General features: G+C 26.6%; 2 protein-coding genes across 4 annotated transcripts; both read right to left on the bottom strand.

Moving 5' to 3' along the window:
* Positions 1-4,915: 4,915 nt before the first annotated feature.
* Positions 4,916-6,823, bottom strand: LOC114189598 (myb family transcription factor RLI1-like). The gene is made up of 7 exons (XM_028078207.2): positions 6,448-6,823; positions 6,232-6,367; positions 5,952-6,028; positions 5,823-5,862; positions 5,574-5,628; positions 5,417-5,486; positions 4,916-5,292 (listed from the first exon to the last, which is right to left on the bottom strand). Exons 1-7 carry the CDS (start codon positions 6,763-6,765, stop codon positions 5,221-5,223), a joined length of 768 nt encoding a protein of 255 aa, XP_027934008.1. The 5' UTR covers positions 6,766-6,823; the 3' UTR covers positions 4,916-5,220.
* A 4,825-nt stretch (positions 6,824-11,648) lies between these two features.
* LOC114190599 (uncharacterized) lies at positions 11,649-14,801 on the bottom strand. Of its 3 annotated transcripts, none has more exons than XM_028079550.2 (6): positions 13,619-14,797; positions 13,336-13,516; positions 13,019-13,135; positions 12,831-12,882; positions 12,630-12,699; positions 11,649-12,193 (listed from the first exon to the last, which is right to left on the bottom strand). In XM_028079550.2, exons 1-6 carry the CDS (start codon positions 14,204-14,206, stop codon positions 11,984-11,986), a joined length of 1,218 nt encoding a protein of 405 aa, XP_027935351.1. In that variant the 5' UTR covers positions 14,207-14,797; the 3' UTR covers positions 11,649-11,983. The 3 variants fall into 3 exon arrangements, with proteins under 3 accessions (XP_027935351.1, XP_027935350.1, XP_085531807.1); XM_028079549.2 differs by having other exon boundaries at positions 13,336-13,531; positions 13,619-14,790; XM_085675681.1 differs by having other exon boundaries at positions 13,336-14,801.
* Positions 14,802-19,327: the final 4,526 nt, after the last annotated feature.

Below are 19,327 nucleotides of genomic sequence, written 5' to 3'. Positions count from 1 at the left end.
AAATGTACACAAATATTTCTATCAAAATTAATATATCAAGTAAATATTTTTAACAAGATTAAGTTTATTTTAATTTATATTTTACATTAAACTTTATTTAAAATTGTTTTAATAGAAAATAATGCTAATAACAAAAAAAAAAATTCATAAATTGTATTGATATTTTATTACATCATACTTTAATATTGTTTTTTATTTGAATTTATATTTTAAATAATTGCATATTTTTAAAATGTGTAAAATTCAATAATTTATATACAAATGTTTTAGTTGGTGTAAAAATAACAATTATATAAATTTTTAAAAAATTAACTAGTTTATGGAACAATAAAAAAAATAAATTAAAATTTTGAAAAATATTTTAAGTAAAATTGAATGTGAAACAAATTTAAATAAACTTAGTTTTGTTGAAAATATATAATAGAAATATCAATTTGAATAAAAACATCAAATTTAATAAAAATATTCGTATAATATTTATATAAAAGTTTTTTTTTTCAATTTGGAGGGGGACGAAATTGCACAATTTTTGCAAAAATTGGAACTAAATTGAGACAAAAATTAAAATATAGGGACAAAAATTAAGAATGAGAAAATGACACCTGACATAATAGTGACACGTGGCATTGTCACTGCCATGTGGCACGATGTCAGCTTGACACGTGGCAAAACTTTTAATTTTTTTAAAAATTAAAAAAAATTCAAAAGAAAAAAAAATAATTCAAAAAATCCAGAAATTGACACGTAACACCCCATCTAACGTTGTTACAACAACATTAACTAACGAAAAAGACTTGATTGCATCAAACTTTTCAAAATAGGGACCAAATTGAGATAAAAAAATAAAGGGACCAAATTGATATTTTGCTACGAAAATGGAGACCAAAGACATAATTTAACCTAAAAGTTATAATACATCACTGATCAAAATGACACAAAGAACAAATAATAAACATAATAATAAAATTTTAACTTAGATTTTGTATCTTTTGAACTCCAATATATGTTGGACAATGAAAAAAAATATTCATGGCAATTACATTAAATTTTTATATTATAGTAAATAAAAGTTATTTATATAATTAATGTGAAAAAATTACAATATGATTGATAATGAGTTAGAAAATAAAAAATAATTAGATAGAATATATCAAAATATTATTTTACATGATGAAAATAAACAATAAAAAAATGTTAAAAGCTTACAAATGTGTGTATAAGAAATAATTTGAGAGACTATTGAAAGAAATCGCACAAAGAAAATCAAATGTATAATCAAGGGTATAATAAGATGAAAAATACCTTAGAGAAATAAGAAAACTTTTCAAATATCAACATACATACTCAATGGTTGAAAAATAACGAAAATTATTTTAACGAAACAAAAGTGTTCTTCAACTTAAACAAAAATCAATAATAATAATAATAATAATAATAAGTAAAGATTTTTTTTATATTACATTAATTTGAGAGTATTAAACATATTCTCATGTTAAAGGAAAATATATAATAAATAAAAATATTAAAAAATGATAGAAATATTCAAATGTGAGGCATACCAATTTTTTAATTGACATACATCATTTTAACATAATTACATAAAGGTTATGATAAGATGAAAAATATAAAGGTCATGACAAATCAACTAATTAGAAGAAATATATATATATATATATATATATATATATATATATATATGATTACTTAATTAATTATGAATATTTGAATAATTTAAACAGGGACGAAAATATGGCGGGGATATATACATCCCCATACCCATCCCCATACCCAATTGAAAAAGTCGGGGATTCCCCATACTCATACCCATACCGAGTCAATGCGGGGATTCTCCGTCAAAGCGGGGACGGGTTCGGGCAATACCCATGGTAACAGGTTTATTTGCCATCTCTACGTATGAGAGATGGCAAATAAACCCGTCCCCGTGGGTATTGCCCGAACCCGTCTCTGTTTTGACAGGGAATCCCTGCATTGACTGGGTATGGGTATGGGTATGAGGAATCCCCGACTTTTTCAACTGAATATGTGGATGGTTATGAGAATATGCATATCCCCGCCATAATACCCGTCCCCGCCATATCTCTATCATCGTTTAAATTATTAAAATATTCACAATTAATTAAGTAATCATATATATATATATATATATATATATATATATATATATATATTTAATTTTTTATTTCTTCTAATTATTTGGTTTGTCATGAAACTCATTCGTATCTCCAAAATATTTTTCATCTTATCATAACATTTATGTAATTATGTTAAAATGATGTATGTCAATTAAAATTTTGTTATGTCTCATATTTTAATATTTCTATTATTCTTTAATTTTTTTTATTTATTCTATATTTTCCTTTCACATGAGTATGTTTAATACTCTTAATTTAAGTGTTTAATAGCATAAACCTTTCATTTACCAGGTAATATAAAAAAAAAATCTTTACTTATTTTTATTAACTTTTGTTTCATTTAAATAACTTTTTTGTTTCGCTAAAACAATTATTTCTCAACCATTGAGTATATATGTTGATATTTGAAAAGTGTTCTTAAATGTCTAAGGTATTTTTCATCTTATCATAACCCTTAATTATACATTTGTTTCCTTTTGTGCGATCTCTTTCAATAGTTTCTCATTTTGTTTCTAAGGCACACATTTGTTAATTTTTTAATATTTTTATTTGTTGTTTATTTTCATCATGTAGAATACTATTTCAATATATTTTATCTAATTATTTTTTATTTTCTAGCTCATTATATCAATCATACTGTAATTTTTTCACTATAATTGTATAATTAACTTTTATTTACTACAATATAAAAATTTAATGTAATTGCCATGAATATTTTTTATCACCATCCAACATATATTAGAATTCAAAAAATACAATATCTATGTTAAAATTTTATTATTATGTTTATTATTTGTTATTTGCGTCATTGATTAAGTGATGTATTATCATTTTTATTAGTGTATAAAAAAAGAGATACATTATAATTTAAAAAAATTGAAGTAAACAAACATTTGAAATATATTTTAATTTGAATATTTGTTTTCCTTTAAATTTTTTTAAAAATATTTTTAAATTTTATCAACTAGGTTTCATTAATGTTTGCAATTTGCAAATTTAATAAATGTTTTGATTCTCATGAAATTTGTAAACAATTATAATTTATTTCAAAGTATTTGATATCGAAGAAACAACCATCCTACTAATATTGAATATTTGATAATATTATGTTTCCTTTACATTAATTTTTTATTATTTTATAAAAATTAATTAAAATTTATATTGAAGTAATAGGGAAACGGGTACGGGTACGAGATTATACCTGTTATCCGGTGGGGATGGGGATGAGATAAAAGTTTGATACCCGTTGGATTTTGGTATGAGGATGGGGATGAATTTTTTTTACGGAAATGGATATGTCATTTTGTGAAAGTAGAAGTTTTTGGAGTTTTGATAATATAAAAAAGTTTGATCCAGATAAATAAATTGACGTACTGTTAATGAAGTAAGATTGTTTAAATAGATCAAATGTTTAATAAAGATTAAATTTCAAGTAATGAAAAGTTTATTGCACTGGTAATATTCGTCTCTGATTTGGAGTTAATATTTAGTACAATATATCTGATGAGATTTTTTCCAAACACATCGATAAATATATATTTTATTAAATATCCTTTTAAATGTTTAAGATTTATATATGTTGGTATATAATTAATGAAAGAAATAAGAATTTTGGACTTCGAAATATTTTATAGTCATGTACGTATAACTTGTTTATGAGATTGAATTATGCATAATAATTAAATTTAACATTAAACAAAAGTAATTTTGGACATTGCATATAAAATCAAATTGCATCCCATTTTATATACTTTGGATAAGATTACAAATTATTTGAGATGAAATATGAGAAGTGAGAATTAAGTGGCTGATATTATTCATTACATTTTTTTAGGAATTAAGCATTTATGATGGAACATTTATATAGTGGAATCCGACGTATCTCAAAGCGTTTATAACAATTATACTTGTTCATCAATTAAGCAACACCATTTTAAAAAAAGAATATAGAAACATATTGTCCATTATTTTTTATCTATTTGTTATAGTTAAACTTTTCATAAAATAATATTTTATTTCAAGATTTGTCTCAAAAAACTAATTTTTTTTAAAGTAAAATAAACTAGACATACACCCAATGAAGCGTTTATTCACTAAATTGTCAACACTGAGAAAACAAATAAAATTATTTTAAAATCTATTAAAAATAAGTTACTATAATAATAACTTTAAAAATAAGTTACTATAAAATAACTTTAAATTCCTTTTAAGATTAACTATTTTTAAGTAATTTATAAAATTTCAGTGTTTTTAATTGAATCTTTACTAAAAAAATATTTTATCAAGTGTTTGAAATATTTTTATTGTTTGATTTAATTTTAGTACGTAATTATTACTCTTTATTTTTCATTTGTCAATCAACTCATTTTTTTTTTCAATCTTATCTAACTCGTCATCCATGAAAAAGAAAAAAACAAAAATGATAGTTTGGCACATGTTTTAAATATAGATTTATTTGACATCAATTTTTAATAATAAAATATTAAATTAAGACACAAGCTTTTAGTAATATTATATTTTAATAATATATAATTTAATGTCTTAATTTAATATTTCATTATCAAAAATTGATGTCAAATAAATATATTTTTAAAAGTTTGTTTCAAATTGTCATTTTACAATAAATAAATGAGTGAGAGGTGATTGTTGAGGAAAAAGTGAAGTGTTAACTAGAAAACACAAATGATAATAATTATATCATTTCATTGAGAAAAAAAAAAGTCAAACAACATAGAAAACATAATGACTATAGGATGGCGACATGATTCTAAAGATGCAACGCGACAATGACAGAAAATGTCGACACTTGTAAGAATGATTCTCATTTCTTGGTCTTCATCATGTCGTAGTTCTAAATGTGAATGTGGACCAAAGATTGCATAAGAAGTGAAAGAAACCGAAGAATATCACAAGAATGACGCTAACAATATCATAAAAATGAAGCCCACACAAACACCTTTGCTTCAATATGTTGACACATTACTCTTTAAGTTTATGGCATCAGAACAAAATGGGAGAGTTTTTCTCAAAAGAAGATACAAAATTTCAGAACCTTAAATGATGATCTTCAATTTCCTTTCTTTGCATCGTTGACCTGTTTCTTTTGTTCTTGGACCAGCATTTGCAAATTTCGTTGAAGCTGAAAATCAGAAAAGTAAAAACATAAGAGTAGATTTCTATTAACTTTTTATTATCATAACATTTTCAAATTTTAAAAAAAATTGAACCATTGAAAATGAAAAATGAAAATTTTCATCACGCACCTCTAATTGTTCTTGAATACCCCTCCCAATCTCAAGTTGCAGTTTTCGTGATTCCTCAATTTGCATACATCTGCCACAAACATTCAATTACGTTATTACAAACATTTGTACATAATAATAGAATAAACCTAATAATTGTTGCATGGTACTACGTTACATTTTCTGTTGAAGTTCAGTGACCATGTCTCTGCCATCACTTTCTTCGTGCCCTTCTGCATTTTGAAAGGCAACAGTGCGAGGTGATTTATCCATACAATTGTATATGCAATTTAATTCAAATCTTTTTTCATTAATTTAAGTGATATTTAAGACTAACAAGCATGACGAAAAAGATAAATACATGTTCCATTTTAAAACAAGGCATGCATTTCTGCTATACATGAACACATTGAACAAGAACTTATACCTCTGAAAGTGTTCTTCACGAACATAGTGGATCGATATTTCTGCACCCAAGTTATGCCAATTATGTTACACTACTAAGTAACATAAAATTCAAGAACAAAATGCTAATTTGATAACAAAAGATTCCAACCTGCAAGTGGCTTTTAACATGAAAAATTGTCAGGGACTTTGAATTCATCATCCTTAGCACTGCCTTGGGCGTTGCTTCTGCAAGTTCAAAATAAACAAAACAGACAACGAAAATTTGCATGAGAATTTGTAGTTTAAACTTTATACATAGTTTAATGCAATATCTTTAACATTGTTCTCTAATAATGTGATATTTTCATAATCAAACTGAAAGCTCTGAAAACTTATCCCACCAAACTGAAATTTAAGACATAAAGTGATCAAATTTTAACTTAACTTACTTTGAGCACCACCAAGGCTGTTAACAGCTGCTACGAACTGTTCGTGCAAATCTTTGGTCCATTTTATTCCTTTTTTTTTCCTCGTTGGAACCATGCTAGAAGCTGTGTTTCCAGAAGTGGCACAAACAACCTCAACCTGAGAGAAGCAAAATTCAATATCAAATTCATAGGTCTGATTCAAAAACAAAACACCAAACACAAACATCAATCACCAACCCCATCAACTGGGGCAGAAGCACCACCCTCCGATACGTTATTTTTCTCGTTTCTGAAATGCTCGTAAACACTATACGTTTCGTAGAACGTGTCTTCATGGGTGGATAAGAAGGAATCAACAACACTTCCGAACAGTTGAGCCGAGTTGTCCCCAGAAGACTGACACAGAAAATTTTGCGAATCGAAGTTCAAACATGAAACGGGAACATCAAACAGATGTTGGTCATGATGTTGGAAGTTGAAGGTGTTGTTTTCTGAGCCTCCAACGTTGGCCACACTGTTATGAACTCCGGTGAACTCCTGCGAAGAATGATACATAGCTGTAGTCTTAGTGATGAAAACTTCGGTTCTTTGGTGTTTATATATACGTGTGCTTAAAAGTGTTACCTTTCATTGGGTTAATCTTCAATTTATTTCTGAAGATAATGGTAAGCAAGTATAGTAGATTCCAAGTTTAACGAGCTACTTTATAAGTTTAACAAAAATAAAAAATTATAAGTTAGTATTGAGGAGATGAGACCAGATGAGCTCGGTTTCAAAAGCACTAGAAAAATATATAACCTAAATAATGGTAATGATATTTTGAGAAAAAAAAATTTAAGGAAAGTTTGACAAACTACATTTTTAAGGTAAGGAAGGTACTATTTTATTATTTTATTTTAATTAAAAAATAAAAATTAATCTATTTAATTTTATTTGTAGAAAGTTTGTAAAAAAAAGTTTTTCAACAAATCATTTTTTAATAAATAATACTGTTGGGCAAAGTTGTCAGTGAGGAGTTGAAATCATAATCTCTATCACCTTCTCTTCTAAATCTATTAAACGAACTAATAGGAAGATTAAATTCAAAATCTTTCTATTTTTTTTCATCTAATTACTACAAGTAAACATATGATGTTATCCATGTAAAAACATTTAGTTCGTCTGTATGGATAAACTCTATTATAGTTTTCTAACATCTAAATTTTAATTTTTGTATATATATTATAATTTTAATTTACGAAAGAAAACGTATATCATGTTTTCTTTTATTTTTTTTACTTGAAAAAGTATAGAAGAAGTTTCACTAAAAAAACAAATGAAGTAGAGAAAAGAGAGAAAAAAAAAAACAGGAGTGTTAATAGTACTACTTTCATTTGCAGTACAGCATCTCTGCCGTTGGAGTACAACTTACAAAAAAACGAAAACAAAAAAACTTATTTAACGAACGCACAATAATAAGAAAATTAGACTTTCACAACTGAAAAAAAAACTCTTTTTATAATTGATTTAATGATATAATAATATACATAGACACTCTAAAAATAGAAAATAAGATTAAAATATTAATATTGTAAACTGTTAATTAGTGAATGTGTACTTACTATAACAGAAAAGATAATTGAAAGCTAGTACAAAAGGATACAAATCGATATTAACTTAAAAATAGTGTTGACTTTTTTGTATTTAAAATTAAAAACTGTAGAAGCATATATGCTAATAGTGTAACAATGCCTTTCTCAAATGAATGCTAAAAGTAACTTTCACTAAAACACTGTCCTAAATTTAATATAATATTAATTGCAACTTACTTAATTTGCTCTATTTAAAAATTATTTTAGTTAGAGTCTCTTAGGCTGATGTTAATAAAATATAAAGTAATTATTAGATATAGCATCAGTTTAATTGTAGTTAAGTGACTATACTTTTAGGTGTGTTATAACGTCTCTTTAATCCACACTACTTTTCTATATACAATTGAAATGAATTCCTTGCAATACACATAACATCACTAATTAAAACACCCCTCCGTTATTCCGTTATTCCTCCTTGCACTCAAAATTACCTAAATAAAAATTAGGCATTTCCAAATTTAAATTAAACCTTAACATATTACTTAGGAAAATTATATTATGATTATTATTTTTTAAAATGATCCAATTTCGTCCTTTCCTATTTTAGACCAAATTAGTAAATAAGCTTAATTATAATTTATATAAACATGTTAAAATAATTGTTTTGAATTTATACATCAAATCACTACACCTAAATATTCAAATTATTTTATTTTTTACAAGTGTAAAAAATTTCATGTATAAAAAATTACAAAGGTTAAAATGAAAAAAATAAAATAATTTAAGTATTTAGGTGAAATGATTTGATGTATATATATTATAAAAAGTTATTATAACATGTATATATAGGTTGTAATTAAGCTTATTTACTAATTTGGTCTCAAATGGAAGATGACGAAATTGAATGATTTTAAAAAATTGAGGTACTAAATTGAACCAAAAATTTAAATTGGGGTACTAAATTGAAAACAACTATTACACTGCCACGTGTCATGCTTGTAAGCTGCCACGTGGCACGATGATAAACTGACACGTGGCAGTTTTTTAAATTTTTTGAAAAAAAAATTAATTTTTTGAAAAAAAAAATTAATTTTTTGAAAAAAAATTAAAAAAAAATAAAAATTTCATGGTTTGACACGTGTCCTGTACGGACACGGTGTTAACTCCAACTTAACGGAGAGGACCAAATTGAACCTCTTTAGAAAATTGGGGTACCAAATTGAACATTCCTAAAGTTCGGGTACCACATTGAACTTTCCGAAAAAGTTTGGGTACCAAATGTATATTTATACCTATATAAAAAGGATTAAGATTCTATATCTTATAAGATTTTTTCACAATAAATTGTCACAAAAGTACATAGAAAAAAGAAAAACAAAAAAATAAATTGAAAAAAAAAGATTAAAAAATAAATGTTCACATTTTTTATTATCTCTCATGAATCGATGTTAATATATTATTATAATATATGTATATTAATATGTGAAAATAATGAATCTTAATATTATATAGTAATTTTCTGAAATGAATTTAAAACGTAAAAAATTACAAATTAACTTATATGTAATATTAGAACATGTCCTGTTTGACTTATGGTTCTTTTATTATTGTAATGTTTTTTTCTTAAATTGTATTTTTCTCAAATTATAATAAATAAATTCTGATTATAAATTTAGGGATTCTTTATGAAATTTGTGTAGATCCTAATTTATGTTTTTCATAAATTTTATGAACCCTACTTATTATATTTAAGGATTTTATATCTACCGCTCCTCTTTGATTTTAAATTAAAATTTATTTGGAGCCCTTATTTCGTAATTATGAGGATACACATGTTTGGGATGGGAAAAGTAATATGGCTCTGTTACTTGAATATATATGATTGAAATTTCCGATTGGATTAAATGAAATTGGAAAATCAAAATCCACCTTAATGTGAATATGAATCGCTTTATAGTGCATATTAATTTTGTTCATTTCATAATTGATTGTTCCCTGTACTGCATATGGTGTGATATTTATATATTTATGTCATTAATAATTAAAGAAATTATGAAGCTATAATGTTTGAAAACTGTTTTCGTTTGTGAATGAATTACGTTAATAACAACTAAATATATTTTTATTTCAATTATTTATAGTATATATGCTAAATTATAAATAATTGATTTATAAGTTAATTAAATTTATTATTATAAAACATTTCATTATCGTTTAAATGTTGATTAATATTCTGATAACTAATTACCTTAATTATAGATAATTTTGTAAGTATCATTAGTTTTACTTATACAATAAAGATAATATGTCATTTTAGTTCTAGTTAATACATATTTTAATTATCATTAATATTACGTAAAATTATTAGCATTATTATGTAATACATATTTTAATTATCATTAATTATAATATATATATATATATATATATATATATATATATATATATTTGAATTATCTCTAGTGTAGATAATTACATAATAAATTGTTAGGTTAAATATGTTTTTTGTCCTTTAACTTTCAGTAAATTTTGGAATTAGTTCATTTCGAAACTTTGAACTAATTTAGTCATTCATTTTTTCGAAATACGTAAATTTAGTCATTTTTAATTTTGTTAGGTTTATTTGATGTTTCATACACATTTTAGGATTGTATTTGAGTTGTTTATACTGTTTGACACATTTTTGCTTTAATGTTAAGTCAAATATTATTGTGAAACGCGCTTGAAATGTCAAATAAACTTAATAAAATTTGATTAAAATGACTAAATCCACATATTTTGAAAGATGAAAGACTAAATTAGTCTAAAATTTTAAGATAGACTAATTTCAAAATTCACTGAAATTTTAAGGACAAAAATATATTTATCCTAAATTATTTGTCATAGAATCAAGTGCAAATATGGTAGAACTAGTCCACTTACACGATAATGAGACCAAATTTAGAATTTTTTATCATATTTTTCTTTCGATGGCTATCCATTTATACCACTCTTGTTTGACTATGCATGAATATGCTTGAACAGTGGCTAGAGTAAGAGACGTGTTTTTATCATAAAATTTGATAATTAATTAACAAAAAGGATAGAGAAAAAGGAAAGAGGGTCCCATAGCTTGTTTGGATAAAATAAGCACAGATATTCTGCTCTTTTTCAAATATGGTCCTCTGTTTTATAATTCCATAATTTTTGTTCACAAAAACAAAAACTTTTCACCCAAAGTTCTTCCATCAATTAATGAAATTGAAAAATACTATCAGAATGTTGACACAGACGTGCAAAATAATATAAAATTAATTTCAAAACATGTCTGAGACAGCTCAAAAATGTAATTTCCAGCTATTGTATTTAAAAAAAGTTGCTTATAGAAAAAGCTAAATATTTGAGTTCGTGATGAAGTTGATAATTTTTCTCTAAAACATAAGCTATTATTTTGTAATGTAAAAAAGTGAAGTCTATTATTTTTTTAATTTTTTTTTCTCTTTTTTCACATAATTTTACTAGTTTTTTTTAAATTGAATTTTTTTTTTTCAAACAACTTTTCTGTTAGAAGTTTTACTCTTACTTTAATAAGTTTTTTATACGTTTTTTTTAATTTTGAATCATATAAATATAACTTAGCAACTTGTTTACTAATGCTATATTATAACAAAATTCTAAAAGTTTGACACTTCATTCAAGATATTATTTGTTCTGAAGTTTTAAAGTCTTTTACAGTTTTCTTTTTTAAAAATATCTTATATAATTAAAAAAATTGTATTTAATTTGTTTTTATCTAAACTTTTAAGTAATTATTGGATTTACCCAATGAAAAAGAGGAGAACAAAATATAGATATTTTAGATAAGGAATTGTTATACCATGAATAATGTAAAAAGTAAATTTGCATTTTCTCTGTTGAAAGCAAGGCCTGAAGATAAAGGAAATACAGAGGAAACAATACAACAAGACTGTGCTGAACTGAAACAAAAAAAAAAAAAAAACTCTATTTATGAAAATTACAATTAGAAAATTATGATGTTTTTTCAAGTAATATAAAAGCAACACACTCATCTTATGTGGACAAATTTATTGAGTTTGAACTTGAAGGATAACAAGAGTGATTTTCTTCCCAAAATGAAATTGTATGGTGTGGTTTGACTCTCTTGCAACTATCATAAAATTAATTGCTTATGAATAGAGCTATGAACATATGAGATTGCAGATCTAAGTTATGTTGGAAGGAACAAGTAATCTTTCAGAGCCTTCAGAAATTGAAACCTGAACATCTTTAGAACTAATACTTCTATCATTATTAGTTGTATTGTCCAAATTCTGAGTACTCAAGTTGCTGTCACTTGTCTTCTGCTGTTGATCAAACATCATTTTCAGCTGCTTACCTTGCTCCTCAATCCTCAACTGTAATTTTCTCTGAATCTGGAAACAGTGAAGCAAATTCAAAGAAAATTGCCAAGGAGTTCTGATTTGCACATCTTTGGGTTTTTCCACCCATCACACTTGCTTAAGCAAGATCAATTTCATTTCACAAACAAATTAAGAATAAATGAGTGAAGAAGTGGACATTAAGTTTAACTCGCCAGTAGATGGAACAATAAACTCAAGAAAAATTAATTTCATTAAAATAGATTCTGATCCATGACTCTGATATCATGTTAAGAAGTGAATTTTAAGCCTGGTTCAATCTTACAAAACCGGCTTGTAAGGTGATATTTGAACTCATTTATATAGGATGAACTTATTTCTAGTTAATGTGGGACTTAAATGTGATCAGATGCTACTATCTATTAATGTGTGATTAATATTTCCATGAGGTCATTGAAAACATAAGCATGAAGTAGCAAGTTTGATATACCTCTAGTTGTTCATGAAGGCGCCTCTGAACATCTAGCTGCAGCTGAAGTGCCTCTCTAATTTGCAAGCCACTGGCAAAGAAGAACAAGAAATTTAGTTGATTAGAGTCACAGCATCTTATGAAAATGTTAAAATAACCATGAATGGAACTATTTGAACTGTGGAATGGTAACAGCGGCTTAGGAAAAAGAAGTAGAGTTACGTTTTGGCATCAAGATGCACATTCTCTACATTGGTTCTTTTCTCAGATTTCCCTGAAACACGATAAAGTAGTCCGAAAATCAACAATAATAATCAATTTGACATTTAATAATTCAAGCTTTCTACCACACATGAAAAACTATATTTGGCATGATGTAGAAGCTACACTGAAACAGTGCCAAAAATTACCTTGAGTTGATTGTGGCATGTATTTGGCAATTCTATATTTCTGCAGATGACTCTTAACATGGAAGATGGTCAATCCATCTGATTCCATCAGCCTTAATATAGCTTTTGGCGTTGCTTCTGCAATCAAGCAGACAAGAACACTATCAGATGTTGAATATCTATTTTATGCAGTGAAAATTTTATCAAAGTTGATTAGTTTATGTCTGGTTCTATTTTCAGAAACTGTCTTGTTCTAAAAATGCAACTAAACAAGGTTACGATGAAATTATATTAGAAAACAGTTTTGAAAATAAAAGGGAATGAACACAAGCCCTTACTCTCAGCACCTCCAAGGCGATTCACACACTCAACAAACTTCTCGTGAAGTTCCTGAGTCCATCTTATTCTTGTTTTACTTGAGACTACTGCTCCATTTGAAGCAGAGTTTCCAGAAGAAGTTAACAAACTACCTGCTGAGAGTGTTGGTGACTGCATCTCTTGCTGAGAAGAGAAGCTAATCTGTGCAGAACAATCCTTCAGGGTAGTAGAAAACAAGCAATAACAGCATAAGCCAATTGAACAACACAGAAAACTAAAAATGGAGATGGCAAAAAAACTCACTCTTTGATCCTGATTTCCTTTGCAAGGAACTGAAGGGCTTGCAGCAGCAGCATCATCAATAATTGGAAGAAAACTGCTGCAAGGGAAATTCCCAGATGGGGCTTTATCAGATTTTTCAGAAGATCTAACACATTGATCACTATTGACATGGGATAAGAGCATTGCTTGCAAGGGATTTGACAACTCAAAGTTAGGAGCAGGTTGGTTTGCCAATGAAGCCAAGAAAAGGTTCTGCCTTGGAGATTGATACAAAGGGAATTCCACATCACTGATCATAGAGAATTGAGAAATCAAAGAGGGGTTACCATATTGTGGGAAACCCATGCAGATTTCTGTTGCATAAAAAGCTGAAGCTGGTGATTCAAAACGGCTTATAATGCTGCTAGAGGATTTGGTTTGGCCTATGTGTGGTTCCTGTTCAAATCCACCACTGGCCATAGCAAGTGGCTGATTGCAAGTTCCCATATTTGATGCCTGTATTATATCAAAACATTGACTAGAACAATTGCCAAACTCTGAACTCAAATCCCCATTCAGACCATAGCTTCGTTGAATCCGTCCAACACAGTCAATCTTGTAGTCGTTCATTTATAGACACTCCACACAAGATTTGAACAACGATTCCAAGAAGAGTTGCTCAGTAACAGATCAAATTTCTGAGGTAGCATGCATGAATGAATCTATGAGAGGTTCATCCTTATTAAGAGACACCCTTTTGAATGGTGAAGAAGAAAACAAGAACCAGAAAATGAACAAGAAGATTGGAAAAGGTAAGAATGGTTAGGCTAAATTCTACCCTTATGGCATAAAGTGCTGTCTTATATTCCTGAAGGCTTCAGGAATAAGATTTGAATCTAATTTGTCCAAATGCTACCATTCAAGGTCATTATTTGTTATTTCTTTGTTTTGTTTTGTTTTGTTTTGAGACTGCAAAATCCTCTACAGAAAACAATTTTGTTTGAGGCAAAGTGCTATACATGACAAACTTTTTTAACAATTACACAACCATTAGGATCGAAACCATTCTGTGTTGACACAACCGAAGTACAGAACACTGAAAACAACACAGCTCGATAAGCAAATATAATAGTTTTGTCTAATGTTGTCTTGAAGTGAATATAAAAGAAAATGCAAGAGAATCAGAAGAAAGATGAAAGCTTAAAGCAACCAAACTTGAACAAGTCACAAACAGAGGTTTAAAACCGCCCCAAACTATTACTAAATAGTTTAAGATGTTGAAATTGTAGAATATTGTTATTGGCATCAATAGTGTGATAATAAATGTTAGATAAAGATAGTGGCATAAATTCACAGATTAAAGATCTGCAACTATTCTTATAATGGATTCGGAAGAAATAACTTTAGGCAGGCACAGGATTAATAAATATGAACGTGTAGATAGCCAAATCTTTCTTTCCAAAAAGAGACAAAATATATTACACTAAAAAACCTTGTCCCATTGCATGAAACTGCATCTTCCAAAGTGGGGTATCAGAAATTACTGAAAAGTGTAACTACCTTCTTATATTCATCTTAAAAGCAGAACAGAATTTCAACTAGAGAATTCCCAACATTCATCGGTGTATTCATCATTGTATCACTTCCTTCTTGCAACCATTGATTTAATTTGGTCAAAATGCATGAAATAACAAGTTGAGTTGTTCATTTTTGGGTTAAATATGATTTATATGATTTTGTCTCTTAAGTTTGAAATTTATAATTAGTTCTTCTTCGAAATTTTAGACTAATTTAATCTTTTATCTTTAAAAATACGTGAATTTAGTTTTTTTAACCAAATTTTATTAAATTTATATGACGTTTCAAACGTGATTTACGATAATAATTGAACTATATTAAAGAGAAAATATATCAAAAGATATAAACATTTTAAATACTAACATAAAATGCGCTTGAAACGTCATATAAACTTAACAAAATTTGATTAAAATGACTAAATTCACGCATTTTTATAAATGAAAAACTAAACTGATCTAAAACTTTAAAAAGAACTAATTCCAAATTTCACTAAAACTTGAGGGACAAAAACATATTTCACCTTTATTTTATAATGGCTCCTCTAAAACTGTAACTTTACTCTTGTAATAGTTTTCACCTTAAGTGATAGTTGCAGAGAAAATGGTATATGCAATGATTTTGTAAATAACTTTCACATTAATGGAAATGAGATTACTTTTAGGTTGTCTTTTAATAACATAAAAAAGGAAAAGATTCACTTGTTTGGTAATATAAAAAGTGATAAAAAGTGTTTGTGTGTATATATATAGTAACATAAATATCTTCAATAAAAAATAATATATCATATAAACAATAATATTTTTTCAATTGTGTAAAATGGAGACTTTTCTTTTCTTTCCCCTTCCAGAAACAAGTGAATCCTGATAACACCAAACAGTATCTATACTTTCTTTTGTTCCTTTTTCATTTCATCCTTCTCAACACATCAAAGTAACAAAATATAATGTAATATCAATTATAATATCAATCTTTAAATTCACCTTTCATTATAAATGAGTAATTAAAGTAAAATAACAATAGATGAGAATGCGGCTAAAGCCACCAAAAGTGAAATTATTTAAATCTTTTTTGTCTGAAAATGAAACTGGTGAAACTGACTATTGACAAAAACAGTTTGATAGCAGATGATATATGATAAACAAATCTCATTAAGATTGATTATGACATCATATTAAAAATTTAATTTTAAATTTAATTTTAATATTATAAAATCGACTAAAATGAAATACATACTCATTTATATAAAAAAAATTAGCCTCATTTTGGATAAAAGGTTAAATATGTTTTTGGTTCCTTAACTTTTTGTGAATTTTAGAATTAGTTTATTTCGAAATTTTGAACCAATTTAGTCTTTCATCTTTCGAAATACGTGGATTTAGTCATTTTAGTCAAATTTTACTAGGTTTATGTGATGTTTTGTACGCATTTCAGAATTGTTTATACTGTTTGACACATTTTTGCTTTAATATTAAGTCAAATACTATTATGAAACATGTTTGAAATATCAAATAAACTTAACAAAATTTGATTAAAATGACTAAATCTACGTATTTCGAAAGATGAAGGACAAGATTGATCCATAGTTTCGAAATAGACTAATTCCAAAATTTTCTGAAAATTAAGGGATCAAAAACATATTTAATCCTTTAATAAATGATAAAAAAAACCTAAAAAGCTAGTTTTCATGTTCACCACCCTTGGAAGATATTTATACAGAAGCAATAAAATGTAGTATTTGTCCGTTGTGATGTATTTGTGATCCATTTGTTTAGTAAGAATAATTAATGCGAACAACAAAACAAAATAATAAAGACAAAACAAGTTGGATAAACAGCATTTTCATAGGGATGAAATTCTATAATGCAAAATATTAGGAATCCTCGTAAGAAGGTTTTGATTTTGCTTTGGATAACTCGAACGAATTAATCACCCAACTGGATAAGGATGATATAAATAATGTAGATATGGCTTCGTTCTTTGATTTTTATTTTTTTTTATGTAAAGTTTCATGTTGAAATTAATTATTACTTGAAAAAATAAAACTATATTAAAAGAGTTATTTATGATTACTTCTAACATAATTCTTGACTTTTAGTGTATTCACACAAAAAATCAATTCTAATTATGAAAATGAGTTATTAATATGAAAAATTAATTTCGCATGTAGATGATTTAAAAGATTGTGCAATATTAAATATGAGACTCTATTAAATAAATAGTGCAAGAGAAGTTAACTACTATGTCCATACCCTATAACAACTTTAATTCCAATTGAAAACATGATTAAATACTTAGAAATAATGTTTAAGTTTGATCATAACTATAAGAACGTGATCAAAAAGTACACAAGTGGATTTATTATTGATTTAGATTATGTGATATTTTAAAGTAAGTAGAAAATATATTTTATAAAAATTTTATTAACAGATTTAAAACAAGTTACTTTTCATTTGTTTTAAATTTCATCTTTCTGAATCTGTAAAATGCTTTACATTTTTTCTTAAGATTCTTAGATCTTCGATCTTTTTATTTTGGCTTAAATACATTTTTCGTTCTCATTTTCGTAGTGTTTGTTGCGGATGGTCCTTATTTTAACAAAATGTTTAAAATGATCCTTATTTTCGCAATTCGTGTTTTATTTGATCCTTTTATGTAACGTCGTTTAAATCAGTAATGGAGCACGGTACATGTGGCACTGTTTATATTACGTTGCATTTGGGTGTGTTACGTGTACTGTACAAATGGCTAATTAACGTTAACTTTTTAATTTGGAAAAAATTTTGCAATTAGGGCTTGAGTTGGATTGCAGTCGTGGGGATTTCTTCATCTTCGTCTTTCTTGAGCTCGAATTTGTAGAGGAAACAGCTAATACTTGCCATTTCATCGTTGGATTGCAGTCGCGCTTTTCATTTCAATTTTCCAATTAATCATCATCAACGAGGTAAATGAGTTTAGAGTTTTCTGGGTTGTGTTTGCTCGTGGGTTAGGGTTTTTGTAATTCTTTTTTGGGGTTTGTTTGTGTTTGGATTGTTGTGATATTCTGCATGGTTTCTAAATTATCACAACTGTACAGTACACGTAACACACCCCAATGCAACGCAATACAAACAGTGCTACCTGTACCGTGTTCTATTACCTTGACATTGAATAGATCAAGACACTATTAAAAAAACTCATATTTTTTATCAATTTTATTTTGAAAATTTTTCATAAAAAATATTTACAAATTTTGTTATGAAAAAAATTACAAGAAATTTTTATTAATTTTTTTACAAAATATTTTGTATTAAACACTTTTCAAAAAAAAAATATAGAAAAATACTTACAAATTTTATAATTTTGTAAAAAATAATTATTCACAAAAAAATTACTTGCTAATTAAAAATTTTAGAAAAAATGGTAAAAAAAGTTTTGAAGTTTTTCTTGCAAAATTTTTTAATAAATTTGTAAGAAAAATCTCATGTAATATGAAAATTTCTAGTAGTGATTTATTAAAGATTTGATGGTTCTATATTTGATTTTTTTGAAAGCTTTTGGATGATGGAAGTTAATTTTCTTAAAAAGTAAGCTATGGTCGAGGAGTTAATTTGATATCGTTTGGGATTGAAATATTGGAGATTATCTTAAAAATGCATTCATTTTTATGACATTAATTTTAACTAAATTGTGAGTTTGGAATAATCATTGACTTAAGATGTTCTTTTGACAAGTTGAAGTTAAATGAGTTTAGTGTGATCTTTTAAATTTTTTAAAGGCCAAAGATTGAAGAGTTAGGTGAAACATGTGTTAATTTGATTGTTATTGTTTTATGTTTTTTAAATATCTTACTTAAGTGTCAAGCTGTAATTTGAATGACACTCAAGCAATGATAATTATTGTTTGCATCAAGCATTGTAGTTTAAGCGTTATTGTGTGTGCTCAAGCTATGACTTAAGGTTTGAACATGAAAGATGTCAAAATAACTCTTTGTACTTTATAATTCTCAATTGTCAAGCAACAGGTGGTCACTCCAATGATCACTTAGAGTTTGAAAAATATTTTTGAATTTGATGGATTATAGTTGTGTTACTCAAGCCATGATGTAATAATGCTTGAGTAAGAGAATCATTGTTGATTATCTCTTTCTTCATATTTTGGTTGTTTAAGCCTGAGTGAACACTCAAACGAGAAAAA

This window comes from Vigna unguiculata, chromosome 7 (assembly GCF_037176805.1).
Source record: "Vigna unguiculata cultivar grain cowpea cultivar isolate G323 ecotype 2 chromosome 7, ASM3717680v1, whole genome shotgun sequence".
Lineage (NCBI taxonomy): Eukaryota > Viridiplantae > Streptophyta > Magnoliopsida > Fabales > Fabaceae > Vigna > Vigna unguiculata.
The sequence above is the reverse complement of the archived record's forward strand: the minus strand, read 5'-3'. Positions and strand labels throughout refer to the sequence as shown.

Excerpts from the sequence above, each read along its gene's own strand:
- LOC114190599 (XM_085675681.1), bottom strand. The coding sequence starts at position 14,206 with ATGAACGACTACAAGATTGACTGTGTTGGACGGATTCAACGAAGCTAT. Across the intron at positions 13,136-13,335 it reads TCGCCTTGGAGGTGCTGAGA|AAGCAACGCCAAAAGCTATA; the intron begins GTAAGGGCTTGT and ends GCTTGATTGCAG. Across the intron at positions 12,194-12,629 it reads GCCTTCATGAACAACTAGAG|ATTCAGAGAAAATTACAGTT; the intron begins GTATATCAAACT and ends CACTGTTTCCAG.
- LOC114189598 (XM_028078207.2), bottom strand. The coding sequence starts at position 6,765 with ATGTATCATTCTTCGCAGGAGTTCACCGGAGTTCATAACAGTGTGGCC. Across the intron at positions 6,368-6,447 it reads CTTCTGCCCCAGTTGATGGG|GTTGAGGTTGTTTGTGCCAC; the intron begins GTTGGTGATTGA and ends TGCTTCTCTCAG. Across the intron at positions 6,029-6,231 it reads CAGCCTTGGTGGTGCTCAAA|AAGCAACGCCCAAGGCAGTG; the intron begins GTAAGTTAAGTT and ends TTGAACTTGCAG.